At 53.2% G+C, this 16,134-nt stretch overlaps 3 protein-coding genes across 3 annotated transcripts; 2 read left to right on the top strand and 1 right to left on the bottom strand.

The window, feature by feature from the left end:
- Nucleotides 1-552: 552 nt before the first annotated feature.
- On the top strand, nucleotides 553-5,383 carry LRRC47 (leucine rich repeat containing 47). Its single transcript, XM_048326040.1, has 7 exons — nucleotides 553-1,191; nucleotides 1,267-1,713; nucleotides 2,423-2,539; nucleotides 2,843-2,958; nucleotides 3,280-3,382; nucleotides 3,782-3,871; nucleotides 4,050-5,383. The coding sequence occupies exons 1-7, from the start codon at nucleotides 556-558 to the stop codon at nucleotides 4,260-4,262; spliced, it is 1,722 nt and encodes a 573-aa protein (XP_048181997.1). The 5' UTR covers nucleotides 553-555; the 3' UTR covers nucleotides 4,263-5,383.
- A 213-nt stretch (nucleotides 5,384-5,596) lies between these two features.
- On the bottom strand, nucleotides 5,597-8,341 carry CCDC27 (coiled-coil domain containing 27). The gene is made up of 6 exons (XM_048326044.1): nucleotides 8,173-8,341; nucleotides 7,182-7,312; nucleotides 6,962-7,039; nucleotides 6,496-6,708; nucleotides 5,948-6,052; nucleotides 5,597-5,832 (listed from the first exon to the last, which is right to left on the bottom strand). The coding sequence occupies exons 1-6, from the start codon at nucleotides 8,273-8,275 to the stop codon at nucleotides 5,689-5,691; spliced, it is 774 nt and encodes a 257-aa protein (XP_048182001.1). The 5' UTR covers nucleotides 8,276-8,341; the 3' UTR covers nucleotides 5,597-5,688.
- A 33-nt stretch (nucleotides 8,342-8,374) lies between these two features.
- LOC125336922 (myo-inositol 2-dehydrogenase-like) lies at nucleotides 8,375-15,817 on the top strand. The gene is made up of 9 exons (XM_048326034.1): nucleotides 8,375-8,635; nucleotides 9,416-9,940; nucleotides 10,817-10,887; nucleotides 11,301-11,409; nucleotides 11,544-11,674; nucleotides 12,070-12,177; nucleotides 13,067-13,185; nucleotides 13,956-14,112; nucleotides 14,566-15,817. The coding sequence occupies exons 1-9, from the start codon at nucleotides 8,391-8,393 to the stop codon at nucleotides 14,712-14,714; spliced, it is 1,614 nt and encodes a 537-aa protein (XP_048181991.1). The 5' UTR covers nucleotides 8,375-8,390; the 3' UTR covers nucleotides 14,715-15,817.
- The last annotated feature ends 317 nt before the right edge of the window (nucleotides 15,818-16,134 follow it).

Below are 16,134 nucleotides of genomic sequence, written 5' to 3'. Positions count from 1 at the left end.
TGTACCTGGACCTGTGTACGTTGTACCTGTGTGTGTGTGACCCCTACCTGTGTGACCTGTGTACCAGAGCGTGCTGCAGCTGTGTGAGCTGAACCTGGACCTGTGTGAGGTGTACCTGTACGTGTGTGAGCTGAACCTGGACCTGTGTGTGCTGTACCTCTACCTGTGTAAGTTGTACCTGTACGTGTGTGAGCTGAACCTGGACCTGTGTGTGCTGTACCTCTACCTGTGTAAGTTGTACCTGTACGTGTGTGAGCTGAACCTGGACCCGTGTAAGTTGTACCTGTACGTGTGTGAGCTGCACCTGGGCCTGTGCAGCTCCGCTGGGGCAGACGCGCTGCTCGGCGGCGACGCAGTCCCGTGTTTTGCCCTTGTTTCAGGTATCACTATCCAGGAGCAGCGCCCGGCCCCTCCCGGCCGGACCGCGCCGCCGCTCTCCCGCTGCTGCGTTCCCGCAGCGGGTTCGGGTGGCGGCCGGACCCTCCCCGAGGGCGGGACCTGTGCCGGGGGCGGTCCCTGGGCGGTGGCTCCGGCCGCGGGCGGGGTGTGGGCGCGATGGCGGCGGCGGGGCCGTGGCCGGAGCTGGAGGCGGCGGCGCGGGAGCGGCGGCGGGAGCTGTCGCTGGCGGGCGCGGCGGTGGCCGAGCGGGTGGCGGCGGGCGGCGGGCGGCTGCCGGAGGCGCTGCTGGCGCTGCCGCTGCTGCAGTCGCTGGAGCTGAGCGGCTGCGCGGCGCTGCGGGAGCTCGGCCCGGGCGTGGCGGCCGCGCTGCCCGCGCTGCACACGCTGGTGCTGAGCCGCAACGCGCTGGGCCCGGCCGGGCTGGGCGCGGGGTTGGGCGGGCCCCTGCCCGCGCTGCGCCTGCTCGACCTGTCCGGCAACGGGCTGGAGACGCTGCCCGCCGCGCTCGGCGGGACGGGGGACGGCGCGGGGGACGCGGCCCCGGCCTTCCCGCAGCTGCGCAGCCTCAACCTGAGCGCGAACCGGCTGCGGGAGCTGGGCCCGGGGCTCGCCCGCGCCGCGCCGCAGCTGCAGGAGCTGCTGCTCTCCGGGAACCGGCTGCGAGCGCTGCCCGGCGGCCTCCTGCCCCCCGCCGGGCCCCCCGCGCCCTTCCCGCTGCTCAGCCGGCTGGACGCGGCCGACAACGAGGTGGAGGAGCTGGGCGCTGACATCGCGGCGCTGCCGGCGCTCAAGGTGGGAGCGGACCCCGCTGCCCCGCCTCGGGTCCGCATCGCGCACCCCTGACCGTCCCATCTCTGTCCCCTCCAGAGCCTGGACGTGGCCAACAATCAGCTGCGGGAGCTGCCCGCCGCGCTGGCCGACTGCCCCCGCCTGAAGGAGGCCAACTTTAGGGGCAACCAGCTGAGGGACAAGCGGCTGGAGAAGATGGTCAATGGGTGCCAGACGAAGGCCATCCTGGAGTACCTGCGGGCCGGGGGCCGTGGGAAGGGGAAGGCCGAGAATGCCAGAGAAGAGGTCAGGAAGAAGAAGAGGGAGAAGCAACAGAAGAAGGACAGTGGGGATGGAGAGCAGGATGAGGTCGAAGAGGCGAGCAAGCTGCTGGTGAAGGTTCTGCACGTCTCCGAGAACCCAGCACCTTTGGTGGTAAAAGTGAGCCCGGGTGTCAAAGATGTTCGAGCCTTCATCGTGTGCTGTGTGCTGAAGGGAGTGAACCTAAAGCCGGGAAATGCTCTCAAGAGGTTCCTGTCCATGCAGGTAACAGCTGCGGTCTCGTGGTACTCATTTGGAAAGGCAGAGTTGGAAATAGACTGTTCCAGGCTCCTTCCAGCAGATGAGTTTGTGAAACTTAGGGTGAGCTCCTCACCCTGCAGGTGTGAGGGTACAGGGTGAGTGGTCCCTGCCAGCAGCATTTGCCCAGTCAATCCAAAATCAGCAGGACTGGTTGTTGGGAAGGGCCCATCATAGCTCAGGTATTGCCATGAGGGCGGTGGATGCACTCATATTTGCGTTGTGACTGTAACAGCAGCTTGTTAGTGCTGTGGAACCTGTTGAGAGCTAAAAATAACCCTGTGTCCGTGTGTAGAGATCCCCCGCGTTAGCTTCAGGTTCCCTGATCTGTGCTAAAGCCATGTTTCACACCCAACTTTCTGACTGACGTATCATGCCCACAGACCTGTCCCTTAGGTGGCAGGTGGGAGCTGCTTTCAGGTTGCAAGACTTGAGTATTTGGGATCATTTTCTGATATAAAACTTGTTTTCCCTGTTGAGAAAGGTGTCATGTGTTGTCAGGCTTTGCTACCTTTGCATTTGGACTGTAGTGCAGATACAGGTGAAGGGATGGGCTCTGTTTCATACTCACCTGGCTGGTAGTGCTGCTAACATTAAAGATAGAAGAATCTGCACTCAGGAGGGGTAAATTATGTTGACTTTTTGATCTATTTTGATGGCATCCTTTATGTTTCAGACTAAGCTGCATGAGGACATCTGTGAGAAGCGCACAGCGGCCACGATTGCCACCCATGACTTGCAGCTGGTCAAAGCTCCTCTGACATACGATGTTCAGCCTCCTGATGCGCTCAAGGTAGGGCTTTAGGGTAGTTTCTTACCCCAAAGAGCCTAGAAAACAAACTCCAGGAACTTTACTTTAGAGGTTGTGCTGTTTTCCCTGCTGTACCAGGTGCCTGGTTTAGTACTAGTGACTGAGCCTGTTTTTCAAGTGGGTGTTACAGCAGTCTGTGTGAAATGGAAATTTTTCTGTGCTGAAAAAGACATGACAACTTGCAGGAGTATTGTTTTAATTATTGATTTGCTTACAGGAGAGTGTTATAACCCTGGTGTTTGAGTGAAATTGAATTAAAATGTTTTGTTTTCTTGTGTGGTGCAGATCATGCCCCTGGGTCGGAAGGAGATCAAGGCAAAGGACCTTCTCCGCCAGCTGCAGCTGGAGGCTGAGGAGCAGCGGAAGCAGAAGAAGCGTCAGAACGTCTCTGGGCTGCACAAGTCAGTGCCCTGTTGTGGTTTACCCCATGTACATTTAGGTGACTGCACTGGGGATGGGGCAGATCTGTTTAGAACAGCAGACACAAGGGAAGCAGAGAGGAATGAAGTGTGTGTGGTGCACGTGCTGTGAGCTAAGTGAATCAGAGATGAGGTAAAGCTGACAAAGTAGCAGATGGGCTGTAAAGCAGCGTGTGGCCCTGCCCTGTGCGTTCACTGCTCGTGCAGAGATCACACACTAATGCTTTTTGTCACTATTTCTTGCCATTGTGTCCAGCTGCTCTCTCAGTTGCTCACTTCTTGCTGCTTTGTTTCTCGTGGCAGGTACCTGCAGCTGCTGGATGGCAAAGACAACTACCCGTGCCTGGTGGATGCTGAAGGTGCTGTGATTTCCTTCCCACCAATAACCAATAGTGAGAAAACAAAGGTACTTCCCATTCGTTATTAATTTATGTTAATAATTAAACAGTGTTTCCCTCTACTGAGAGGTGTTTAACTCGAAGATGTACGCAGTTCTGTGAAAGTTGTGCTTGCATTCCACATACAAACTCTCACAGCCTGTGTCATATGGGCCCCACTGTCAGACTGAGAGGGACCTGGGAGTTACAGTTTTACCTCTGGAAATCTGTTCCAAAGCACCAGCCTGCCTGTGCAAAAGCTTTGTGGAAGGGCAAGAACGTGGTTTTTTGACTGGTAAAGAAGAGCAGAGCTTTGCCCCTGCTTAAACTGAGTGAAAGCCTTCAGCTCTTTGTACTGGGACGTGTCCAGGGGGCTGTGGGTGAGGTGCTCTGACTCCTGACTTGCTTCATCTCTGAAACTCTTGCAGATTAGAAAAGAGACCCGGGACCTGTTTCTGGAAGTGACGAGCGATACCAGTTTACAGATCTGCAAAGATGTGATGGACACCCTTATCCTGGTAGGAAGTTCAGGAAAATATCCTTCTGTTCTTGGCAGGGCTTCTACCAAATGTGTCATTGCTCACATGCATTGAGAAGAGCACGGAAGCTGATTTGTATTTCAGCAGTACTGTTATTCCCTCTGATTCATTTTCTGCCACAGAATTGATCTTGTTCTCTGTATTTTGCTTTTAACAGAAAATTGCAGAACTGAACAGATCTACCTTGGAGAACAAGGAAGGCTCTGGTTCAGATATGGAATCAGATGCTCTTTGTGGACCAGGGAATTTGACCCTACCCTTGGTGGTGGAGCAGGTGCGAGTGGTGGACACAGATGGGAACTTGAAAGTACTTTATCCTTCAAAAACTGACCTGGCCACAGTTTCCTCTCTGCTGACTGTGATCCGTTAGCAGCTGCCTGAGCCGAGAGAGGATTCCATTTCCTTTTTTTTTTGTTTTGTTCCCATACTCAACAACGCAACTGGTGCACAACAAGGTGGTTTGGGTTTTTAAAGAAAAGATGCGGAGCATGCTGCTGGGAAGGCAGCGGCTTCAGAGTTTGATGAGCTACAGCAAGGAGAGTTGGGATCTTTCAGCCTTAACAGAGATCGTCAGTGTTAGGCCTGGGCAGAAAGAGCAGCATCTTCCAATGTGGGCTGAAGGCAGAGAAGGTGCTGGATGTCAGAACGCAGTAGAGAAAATCATTACGATGTTTAAAGCAAGCACAGTCACATTTTTCTGCAAGATCACTTTTTCCTCCTGGTGTTTCATCTGGATCATTATTTTGGCAGCAGAGGAATGCAGTAATTGACAGTGTGGAACCGAGGTCCTCTGCTGGGTACAACCTGGAGTCAGAATGCCAAAGCACTTTGCTGACATCTCGTTTGCACAATTTTATTTTTATCCGGAGTAACCGGACATTTAGTTGCTGTCAGAAGCGTTTAATTGCTGTCAGAACTTGAGGGATGTGTTTTAACATGATGGTTTCTGTGCTCAGGCATGAGCATAGCTTCCATTTTTAAGGGGTTTGTTGAGTCAGCTGCAGGGTTTGTGTGTCCCAGTGCATTTCAGGGCCGTCCTCCATCCCTGTGGCAATTGTGGTGACCCTGTGTGTGCCTGGAGAGTTACTGTGATCGAGCACTGGCTTTGTTCTTGCTGAGGAGGTTCAGGTCCATCCAGAGCTGCCTCAAACTGACACTGCTGAACTCCCTGTCCCCCCAAAATACAGGCACTGATGCCCAGAGTGATCCTCCTGGAGCTTTCTGCCCTACCCACATATTTTTATCTTCCAAAATACGGGCAGTTGGAGCAGTTCTCGTTTGGCAATCTGTGGGTGACCTCTGTGCGTGGGTGAGCACTGGTGTGAACTCACACCTCTCCCTGAGCCAGGGTGACCTCCACATTGACTCTCTTCTGGTAAAAATGGTATGTCAGAGCTCTAACTGAACTGATACTGTGTCAAATACATCCTCGTGTAGGGACTTGCACATGGAATGGAAAAATAAAGCAGCTCTTGCAGCCATGGCACTGTCGCTCGTTTTGGCATTGGTGGACGTTCAGTTGTGTCACTTAGAAGCTTCCCAAAGGAAAAATGGGAATTTCACACTTCCCAGCTGCTTATAGCCAAGCAATCCTTGTGCTTCAGGCTTCTCTGGGCAGTCAAGTGCTAACAGACGAAGGACTTAAAGTGACTTGTGCTCTGAGTCGGCTGAAACAATTGAATCAGATACTCCCACAGAACCCGGTGTCAGTAAAATGAGTTTAATTTGTTGTTAAGTCACCAGCTCAGAGCCGAGAACCCAGAGCCTGAGGCTGGTGATGGGTTCTGGCTCAGCCATCAGGGTGGCTTTTCTATCTTGGAAGAGTACTTTCTCCTTGCTGTGGTAGGTGAGGCCATGTGGCTGTCGCTGCTGACCCGGGACACCCTGCTACCCTTGTTCTTCAGCATCTGCTGGAACTCCGTCCGCTCGTTAAAGATTTTCTGAAAATCAGCGATATGTAAAGAGGTGGGAAGGCTGAGAGCACCACTGCAAAGTGTTCTCTTACCTCAGCAGTCCTTTCCTGGCTGCTGGAAGTTGTTTGGAAGAGCCACGTACCTGCATTGCCTCCAGCACCTGGTCGTCCGTGAGCTCACCCGGGGGGTCCTGGATGCCCTCCACGCTGAACGTAGCCTGGATTATTTTGCTTCGATACCTTTCAAACTTTGCATAAAAGAGGAGAGCAGGTGTGTTTAGTCTTTTTGTGCAATTCTCTTGGCATTTGCATGGATTTACAGAGACTGCACTGTCAGTCTCTTGGGCAAAGGACTGGTGAACGATGAGATGGAAAGTGTCTATGTGAAATTACAGGCAGTTTGGGCTTCACTGAAAGTGCTGTGGTAATCATGTGGGTCTAGGTGGGCCAAGGCTCTTCCCCAGGTACATCTGCCTGCAGGGAGATGACTTTAAGGTTCTTGTTACCTCGAGTCTGGTACGATATTAGAAATCTGGTGATGTATCTGATCTGAACTCAAGTTTCTCAAGCGTTTCTGGTATTTGAGGCCTGTTTGCTTTATAAGCAAGCAGCTGGGGAACAAATGGACTCAGATTCCCAAGTGTGTCCCAAGAGGGAGACAGGGTTCTGAGGTGGAAGAGGCCACGCTTACCTTGGTGCTGATGCGTTCCAGTGCCACTCTGGTTTGCAGTTCCTTGAGCTGCAGTGCCTCAGCCTGGCTCTGGATCTCCTTCTTGGCCTGTTTCTGCTCCAGGAGGTGGAGGCGAGTGGTCACAACCTCGGCCCGCAGCTGGCTGATTGTCTCCTGTAACTCACTGATCAGCTTGTTCTGCTCAGCCAGCTGGGATTCCTGTTCCATAACAACCTGAGCAGATACAGAAATCCAGCTGTTACTGTCGGGAAGGAAGCAGTTTTGGCCTTATCTTCCCAGTATTTAGTCCAAATGCTTCCTGGGCAGAATCTACAGACTAACAACCTCACCAGTACTGGTAGCTGTTATTACTTGGTGTTTTCTCTAAAACCACTTGGATTGACTAGGGGTTTTATATGGCAAACTCTCTCAACCCAATGAAGCAGCAAATACCAGACTTTTCTGTAGAGGCTTTGCACAAATTCACCTGTTGAAGGTTGTGGTTCTCCTCCTCCATCATCACCATCGTTTCTTCCTGCTTCTGTTCTTCTGTCGGGCTGCAAAACTGGAAGGAAAATATTTTACACTTCAGTTTCGCAGCTACAGGTGCCCCTCCTGCCTATGAGAGAGGGAACTGTTGCAAAAATCCTAAATTCCCAGCTGCCAGCTTTCCTGCCAGCCACAGCCACCACACTCTTGGGCTGTACCTTGTTAGAGACAGCTTGGAGCTGGACTTCTTGCTCTCTGAGCTGCTTCTGGAGCATTTCCTTTTCAGATCTGATTCTCCGAAGCTTGGATTCTTGGATCTCCATCTGTCTTTGCAAGGAAGAGATGGCACCTGTAAAGTGGGAGTACTCTTAGTAAAGCAAATCCCTGCTGAACGTGCTGTGGCTGCTTTTTGCAGGTGAGCATAAGCAAAGCCACTGTGGGAACAGTCTGGGAACAGACTTGGGTCACGTTAATGCTGCAGCCACAGTGATTCTGGGTGATAATGTGGCTTGTGGTGCTTTGCTGGGATGTGGGTTTGTACAGCCTGGAGAAGAAAAGGTGGTTTCACTTCAGGGTGACCTAATTGTGGCCTTCCAGCACCACAAGGAGCCGACAAGAAAGATGGAAAGAGACTGTTTGCAAGGGCCTGGACTGACAGGACAAGGGAGAATGGCTTCACATTGATAAAGAGCAGGGTTAGATTGGATATTAGGAAAAAATTCTTCCCAGTGAGGGTGGGGAGGCCCTGGCACCGGGTGCCCAGAGAAGCTGTGGCTGCCCCATCGCTGGCAGTGTCCGAGGCCAGGTTGGACGTGGCTTGTAGCCACCTGCGACAGTGGAAGGTGTCCCTGTCCATTGCAGGGAGTGGAACTGAGTGAGCTTTAAGTTCCCTCCAACCCAAACCATTCTGTGACTCCATGTGTGTTAAACCACCGGGCTCTGTGTGCTCTGTGCTGCTCTGAGCACACGGGGAGTGGGCACCTCGAGCCCTGCTCTGCCACTGCGTGCCCCAGGACTCTGATCGGGGCTTTCTCTGCTGCGTTTCCTCATGTTCTTCACTCCCAAGGGGAGAAAGAAAGTGTTTTCAAAAGAAGCGGCTTTTCAGCCTCGCTGTGTGAGCAGCACCCTGTAATGTTCTCAAGGTCAAAGGAGCCGAATTGAATGAGACCTAGGCAGGTAAAGGTGTGCGCTGGGCACCTCCCGCGGTACCTATGGCCATCTTGTGGTCATCCTTGGCTTTCCGCAGCTCCTCCTGGAGCTGTCCCACGGCTTCGGTGAGCGCTGGTCCCTGCGAGCCGCCATCGGCTTCCATCGCTGGGCCGGGGCCCGGGGCCTCTCCGGCACCGCGGGGCTCGGAGCGGGGCCGCTGCCGGGCAACGGCGTGAGGCGGGGGGGGCCTTCCGCTTCCGAGTCAGCGGGGCCGGGCCATGGGGCGGAGGAGGAAGACGCTGCACGACTACGCGGCCGAGTTCTCGGAGCTGTCGGTGCGGCGGGAGCCGGCGGGGCCGAGCGCGCCGGGCCCGGACGGCGCCGTGGAGACGCTGTTGTGCACGCCGTGCCAGCTGCCCCTGAGGGTGCGCCGCGACCGCATCCTGGAGCACCTCAGCTCGGGCCGCCACTGCCGCAACCGCCGCCTGCTCCGGCAGCTCGGGCTGCGCGCCCCGGGGCTCCGGTGAGGCACCGACCGCTGCTCGGGCTCACCCGCCCCTTCCCTGCCTCACCTCTGCCTCACCCGACCGACCCCTGCTCGGGCTCAGCCGGCCCTTCCCGGGCTCACCCGCCCCTTCCCTGTCTCGCCCGCCCCATCTCAGGCTCACCCCACCGACCCCTGCTCGGGCTCAGCCGGCCCTTCCCTGCCTCACCCGCCCCATCTCTGCCTCACCCACCTCATCTCTGCCTCACCCGACCGACCGCTGCTCGGGCTCAGCCGGCCCTTCCCTGCCTCACCCGCCCCATCTCAGTATCACCCCACCGACCCCTGCTCGGGCTCAGCCGGCCCTTCCCTGCCTCACCCGACCCCAAAACAGTGTCTCCAGCAGGACCAGGGCAGTGCTCATCCCTGTGCTGGGCACTGCTGAGGCCCCTCGAGTGCCTTCTGTCCTTCACTACAAAAGAAACATTGAGGGGCTGGAGCGTGTCCAGAGAAGGGCACAAGATGGGGAAGGGTCTGGGGAGTCAGTCCTACGAGGAGTGGCTGAGGGAGCTGTGGGAGGCACTTAGTGCTGTGGTTTAGTTGACAAGGAGGTATCAGTCAAAGGTTGGCCCTGATGATCTTGGAGGTTTTGTCGAACCTTAATAATTCTTTAATTCTCTGTCTCACCCCATTCAAAAAGCGTTTAGACAATGCCCTCACATGGTGGCGTTCTTGGGGTGTTCTTATGCAGGAGATGGGTTCAGTGATCCTTGTGGGTCTCTTCCAGCTCAGGATATTTTCTGATCTCTGTCTCCTCAGCTCTGCAGGTCCTGATTCCAGCCTGAGCCTGAGTCTGCCCCTGCCGCTCGACGTGCCCTCCCTGCTCTCCCATCCCTCCTTCATCATCACCACTGGATCCAGCACCGGCTACAGCATGGTCCCTTCGCCACCCTCCTACCACAAGCTGCTGGTTCCCCACCACCCCATCACCGCCGCGCACAGGGACGACCCAACGCCCTCCACCTCCGCCAGCCACCCCTCACCACTGGCCACTTTCCACACCAGGATGGCACCTCTTGGCCAAAGTGGGGCCGCACCTGATGCCTCCAACAGCCCGGCACCCCCCTCATGTCATGGTGGCAGCAGCGTTGGCCTCGTGCTCTTCGGCGTGGGGCTCGTGAGCAAAGCCTTGTTGCAAAGCCTGGCGGAGGAAACGGGCTGCTGCCTGCTGTACGTGGTGGAGGATCGGCCGGAGGAGGTGGAACGTGCCTTCGGTGCCGAGCTCCCGGCTGGCACCAGGGCGCTGCGGCTGCAGGACGCCGCCGTCGCGCTCGGCGATCCGCGGTACTGGCGGCCACGAGCTCCCGTGCGTGGCTCTGCTCGGGCGGGGGGCTCCGTACAAGTCTTGCCTCCCCCTCTGGAGAACTGTAGCAGTCCCAGGCTGCGCCTCTGGCCACACGTGTGGGAGTGAGGGGCCCTTTTGTCACCTACCCACGGGTCCTTCAGGAGTCTCTGAGAAGCTTAAGTGAACTCACATACCCAGATTAATGGAAACTTGGAGGTGTTTAGTTATAGGCAGTTTTGTTAAGAAATATAGAAAACCCCATTTTCCTCCATTCCCAGAGAACAACAATAAATGACACCTTCCCTGCTGCCTGCCAGTTTTCCTATCTCAGAGCAGTTGGCTGAGTTTGGAGGCTCTTGAAACTCTCAGAGATAAGTGAGGGTTGGTGTAAATAGGGAGGAGTGTGGCATTTTGCTTTACAGTTGAACTGAACAATTGTAACATCACTTCAGTGGTGTTGTTCCAGTCAGGTCTAAAATTTGTGTTTTAAATACTGCAGGAGCAAAAGGCAGAGCATTTAGGAAAGACTGATTTGATACTAGAAAGTAAAGAATCGCATTGATCACTTGTTCAGCAACTCTACCACATGATTAGTTTGGATTTCTGTGTGTGTTAACTGACACCTTTAAAAGACTTCCTCCTTTAAGATGCAGGAAAAGCAGTGCAATTCTTACATACCACTTGTGATTTTAACCTATGTGTGTCACTCAATATTTCATCCTTGAAGCAGACACCAAGTTCCTTTAATAACCAGCTGGCTCTTCCAGAGCAATGGGGTTTTAGGCTTTTTTAACTGTAACCAAAAGGAGCTTTCGAGCATTGTTCAATCTAGTGCAAACCTCGTCCTCACTGAGGATCTCTCTTGATTCCTGCAGGGTCTCTGGAGCCATTATTTGTTCCCCACCTGATGAAGCCCCTGAGATGATAAGAGATGCTTTACGAGCAGGTAAGAGGAGCAGCTGCACGTTCAGCTCTTCCCTGTGCCAGTTGACGTGCACCTGTGAGCGTGTTTGTGTTTCAGCAGCAGCCCTGGAGCTGTGCAGACTCTAATTATGTAATTAAAGTGATGGAGATCATTGCTGGTGTTAATGGCTGGACACCAGTGGGGTTTGTCCTGCGATGATCCCAGTATGACTGGGCAGTATCTCATGCTAAAATCCTACCAGGACTCGCAGAAAAGCTGTCACCAAACAGTCCTGCTCCTGGGGTCTGGGACAGCTGAAACCACAGCGGGCAGGCAGAAGGGAGTAAATGCCATCAAAAACCAGAAACATGATGAGCTGTGTACATTACTGCAAGATGGAGGTGTTTTGTGCAGCTGTGTCTCCCTGAGCCCCACGTGTGTCCTGTTTTGCACAGGTAAAGGTGTGTTCTGCGAGGGGCTGCCCAGCGTGGACAGGCAGACAGCAGAAGCCTGTTTCGATGAGGCCGACAGGTGTGCAAGGCCACTCGTGTGCGGGTTCTACAAGTAAGATCAGCAATTTTCCTCTGATTTAGTCTTGATAAAATCACGTGTCTGGAAGCAGCACTGATTCCTCAGTCTTTCCTGACTTTGTCCTCAAATCAGCTTGGTTTCACCTCCTTCCTTGTTTCCCTTGCAAGGCGCTTTGACCCAGCCCTGCAGTTCTTGTACAAGAAGGTGCGGGACAGCCAGGTGCTGGGCAGGATCCACCGGATATCCACCATCAGCAGCCTCTATCCAGCAGCCTCTCTGAGCCTCCTGAAAGCTTCAGGTACCCAGCAGGTTCCTGCTGAAGAGTCTGGGCTTGAATTGGAGACACTTGGGTGGGAAAGGACCTGAAAGCTCATCTGTTCCACCTGCTACAATGGGCAGAGACACCTTCCACCAGGCTAGGTTGCTCCAAGCCCTGTCTAACCCAGCCTGGAAATGTCTCTTGCTGTGTGTTCTGTGGGAATTCCCCTGAGTTTGTGTAGCCTTAAGATCCATGGGGCTTTTTAAAGGAGTGTTTTCTTTACCAAACTTCATTGCTGTGCATTTTTTTTGTCCTTTTAGTATTAGTTCCTTCACTGTGGGGGCTTTTTATACCGTCTCTGTTGCAATTCAGAAATGTACATTGACTGTGGGTTTCAATGTGGAGACCTTAACTCTCAGTTTTGGTTCTTCCAGGTGGAATTTTTTACAATGCTGCCGTGCATGACATAGATATTATCAGTTTGTTGTTGGGAGAGAGTGTGCCGGATACAATATTTTCCCTGGGCCATGCCTTCTGTGCAGGTAGGAATGAGCCTTTTGATGGTTTATTGGGTAGCTCTGGACCTCAGTGGTAAAATTGGGAAGAAAGAGAGAATGAGAGCATGGTAGCCATGAGCATTGTTCCATCATGGAGCAGTTGTAAAAACAGGCTGGTGAAACAGGTTCCTTGGGGGTATTTGGCAAGGATGCCTGAATGTGGTGAATTTCCTGCTGATGTGAAGCAGTTGCTGTGGAGTTATCATTGAACGTTACTCTGCAGGACACCAGATGTGGAACCAGAGTGCAGAAAACACTGAGCAAAGCTCTGAGCTCACAAGAATGTCAATGAAATGTTCATTCTCTGCTTTTTCTGGCCCTTCCCTGTGGATCCCAGCACAAAGCTGTGTGTTTGCTCTGGGTCGTGTCGGGCTGACAGGCACGCTCTGGGTTACCACACTCATTTAAACAATCCATAAAAGGTGGAAGCTGCCATTTTTGAAATGGAAATGCAGAATTTTAATTAATTGCAGCAGCTGCCAAGCTTGGCTAGCTGGGGTGACGAGGGGCAGGATGCAATGCTCTCCTCCGTGGCACAGCACTGAAAAGCAGCAAACAAGAGCCCTCCAGGAGGGTTCTATACCCTCTGCAATGTGCTGGACATTGCCTGATCCTGGAAGCAGAGGTGAATGCCCTCGTTAGGGAGAGCTGCAGGCTGGGAAGGTGGAGTTGGGCCTGGGGCTGTGTGTTCCTGCAGAGCTGCCCGTGTTCGCCAGGAATGCTGGTGAAAGCAGCTGGAGTGCTGTCACCAGTGCGTCCTGTGGGAAGGTGTTACAAAGCCAGTATCACCTCCTGAAGGAAGAAGAGCAGTTTGTAGCTGTGGAATGTGCTGGTGTGCTGTTCCTGGGGTGAGCCAGGCCTGTTTTGTCCCCAGACGTGGGCTGCCTGAGGGACGTGGACACGGTCGCCATCAGCATGAAGTTCCCCAGCGGAGCCATTGTCACTCTGGATGTCAGCCAGCACTGCACCAGGAGTTGTGACCAGCGGCTGGAGGTGGGGTCCTGATGCTCAGTCCAGTCTGTTTTGACTCCACAGCCCAGCACAAGTTTTCCCCTCTGAGTGTGCCTGCAGCACGTTTCCCAAAACCCCTCTAAGACAGAATCACTGAGGTTAGAAAAGACCTCCAGGATCATCGAATCCAACCTGTGACCAATCCCCACCTTGTCACCCAGAGCAGAGCTCTGAGTGCCACCTCTGGTTGTTGGGCTGTTGCCTCAGCAGCAGTGGCTTCTTGTCCTTTTTCAATCTATGATCCACTTTCTCTTTTCTCACCCAAATTTTCCCTCTGTTCCATGCTTTCTGTGGTGTTAGGAGCTGCATGAATCGTAGCTGAGCAGGAGCTGGTGTCAGCCCTCCCGAGGCTGAAATTGTGCAGATTTCCTTTGTCCTTTCCAGGGTGGTTTCAGCTGTGTGGCAGGAGTTCAGCATATTAAAGGGGAAGAAAAGTGTAAATGCCTACAGTTGTGAATAATTACAGCTGTGGGGGCTGGTCTTGGGGAGGAATTTGTGTTAAACACTTAGAAAAGGGGCTTTGCTCAGGTGAGGTATCACACGGGTGGTATCACACTGTACTAAAGCACATCCCTGGTGTTTCTGTCGTGTCTGAGCCATCCCAGGGCTGGGCAGGTGGGACTCCTCATTTCAGAACCTACTTTTGTCTTGGTTTTACACACCAGGGCTTTTCTAACCTGGCCACGTGTGTGAGATCAAAAGTGTGGTAACTTAAAAATGTTCTTTCTTCCCTGTTTTGCTCCTTCCCTCAGGTTCACGGGTCTCAAGGGACGTTAAGGGTGGACAACCAGAACCCCCTGGGCATCACAGAGCACGGGACTTCTGTGTCCATCTGTCCCCAAACCCAAGCTGAGCGCTACAGAGATGCACACAGGGAGCTCTTCCGGCACTTCCTGAGAACCTTGAAAGGTGGGACAAGGCTTAAATTGATGGCTGGTGTTGCTTTGGATTGGCTTTGTTGGGATATGCACTGTCAGGTCATGGAGATGGGTGGGATGATGATCTGAAACTATGTGCTTGGAAGAAGTGAGAGTTGGGAGGGGAAATTGCCTTGGACCTCAGTGTCCTTTGTGATGAAAGCAGCTGTTTGTGACAGCCAAGAGATCCTCAGCCAGAGTCCTAGCTGCCCAGAAGGGATAAAAATCACAGAATCATGGACGGGGTTGGGTAGGGAGAGACCTTAAAAAGGGTCTAGTCCAAGAGATTTTTGTTCCCCAGTATTTCAGTTGTCGTGGCTGCACTGACAGGGCAGGAGGAGGGGGCTGAAGGGTTTTAAATCCACAGCGCCGGGAGCTGCTGTGGTGGGATCTGTGCTCACAGGGGACCGTGGGTTCCATGCAGCATTTCGGTCTTGTCCCACAGGCCAGGAGCCCCCCGTGGTCACCAAGGAGCAGCTCCTCTGGACAATCCGGGTCGCTGCAGCGGCCGAGCAGTCCTGGAGGAAGGGATCTGCCGTGGACTTGCGCAGCGGTGCCATGGATCCGGCCAGAGTCAAGGCCGAGGTCGTGTGACAACCCCTCAGCTGGGACACGGGGAGGAATTCCCACCTAGTGGCCTCAACGTAGGCCTGGATGGAGGTTTTGATGTTCTCACTGGGAATGCCCAGCAGACAGAGGCACTTGTGAACCCGGAGCACTCGGTGCTGGGGCGGTGCAGGATTCCCACCACGTCAGCCAGAGCCTGCAAGACATTCCACGTGGTTTCGTCCAGGTGGCTTTTCCTCCTGGAGAGTGCTGCTGGCCACGGAGCTCTGTTTTCCCAGGAGAAGAGTGAAATGCTCCTTGGGCCAGGCAGGGCCACCAAAAGCTGGGATGAGGGAGAAGTCTCCCCTTGGAGCGGGAACAGCCACTGCCTGCCTGGAGGAGAAGTCACAAGCAGGTTGCCTTCCCAGTGTGACATAATGCTTAAAAAAATACAGGAGTATCTGGTCTGTGAGTATGTTTGGATTGGATATATGGAAGAAATTCTTCCCTTTGAGGGCGGTGAGGGGCTGGAATGGATTTCCCAGAGAAACCCTGGTTGTTCCATCCCTGGAAGTGACCAAGGCCAGGTTGGACAGGGCTTGGAGCAACCTGGGACAGTGGAAGGTGTCCCTGCCCATGGCAGGGGGTGGAACTGGATGAGCTTTAAGGTTCCTTCCGACCCAAACCAGTCTAAGATTCCATGATCCTGTTTGGGACACCGACCCCAGCAGAAGGCAGAGCCACAGGCCAGTCGGTGGCTCTGACAGGAGCTTTGGACCTTTGTCATGCGTGGAGCTCTCTGCAGGTGTGTGGCTCTGACGGTGCCTGTCTGGCTGTCACATGCCAGTTTTCAAGATCTTTTGAAAGCTTTTTTTATTGTATTTTTATTGAATTACAACAACATTCTTGCCTTCTTCCATTTCAGGGTGTTAGTTCATAAACTTCTTGCAAGAACCTTTAGTTCAATCAATTTCCAATTCCTACCTATGGAATATATACTCCTAAAACTAGAAATAGTGGTGACATTTGTGTTCTCTTTGGGAAATTGTTTTTAACTGTAATTTTTCAAGCTCTTAATGCTTGTTCTACATTTCATTCGCTATTTTTTAGCCATTTATTGAGGGAAAAAAAAAAGTTTTATGTATCCAGAAGCTGTCTTTTGCCTCTCTGTACTCACTGTAGCAGTTTAGTACTCACTGGTGGGTTCCTTTTTGGTTTCAGCAGCTTCAGGCCCTCTGAGGTCCTACAGGTGAAGGTCTACTCTGGGTTAGGAGGGCACTTTCTGTCCAGTTTTAATTGCCAGATACAGCAATTCCCACATGTGCTTTTATTGTGTTACAAAAAGAAAAAAAAAAAACCCAAAACATCTAAAACAAAACCACATCTATAAAAATAACACATTTCCAAAGATAACCTTACAAAAAATGTAATTCCTGCCAGTGATCCATGAATACTGCTGTGAACAGCC

The sequence above is a fragment of the Corvus hawaiiensis genome, chromosome 22, assembly GCF_020740725.1.
Source record: "Corvus hawaiiensis isolate bCorHaw1 chromosome 22, bCorHaw1.pri.cur, whole genome shotgun sequence".
Classification (NCBI taxonomy): Eukaryota; Metazoa; Chordata; class Aves; order Passeriformes; family Corvidae; genus Corvus; species Corvus hawaiiensis.
The sequence above is the reverse complement of the archived record's forward strand: the minus strand, read 5'-3'. Positions and strand labels throughout refer to the sequence as shown.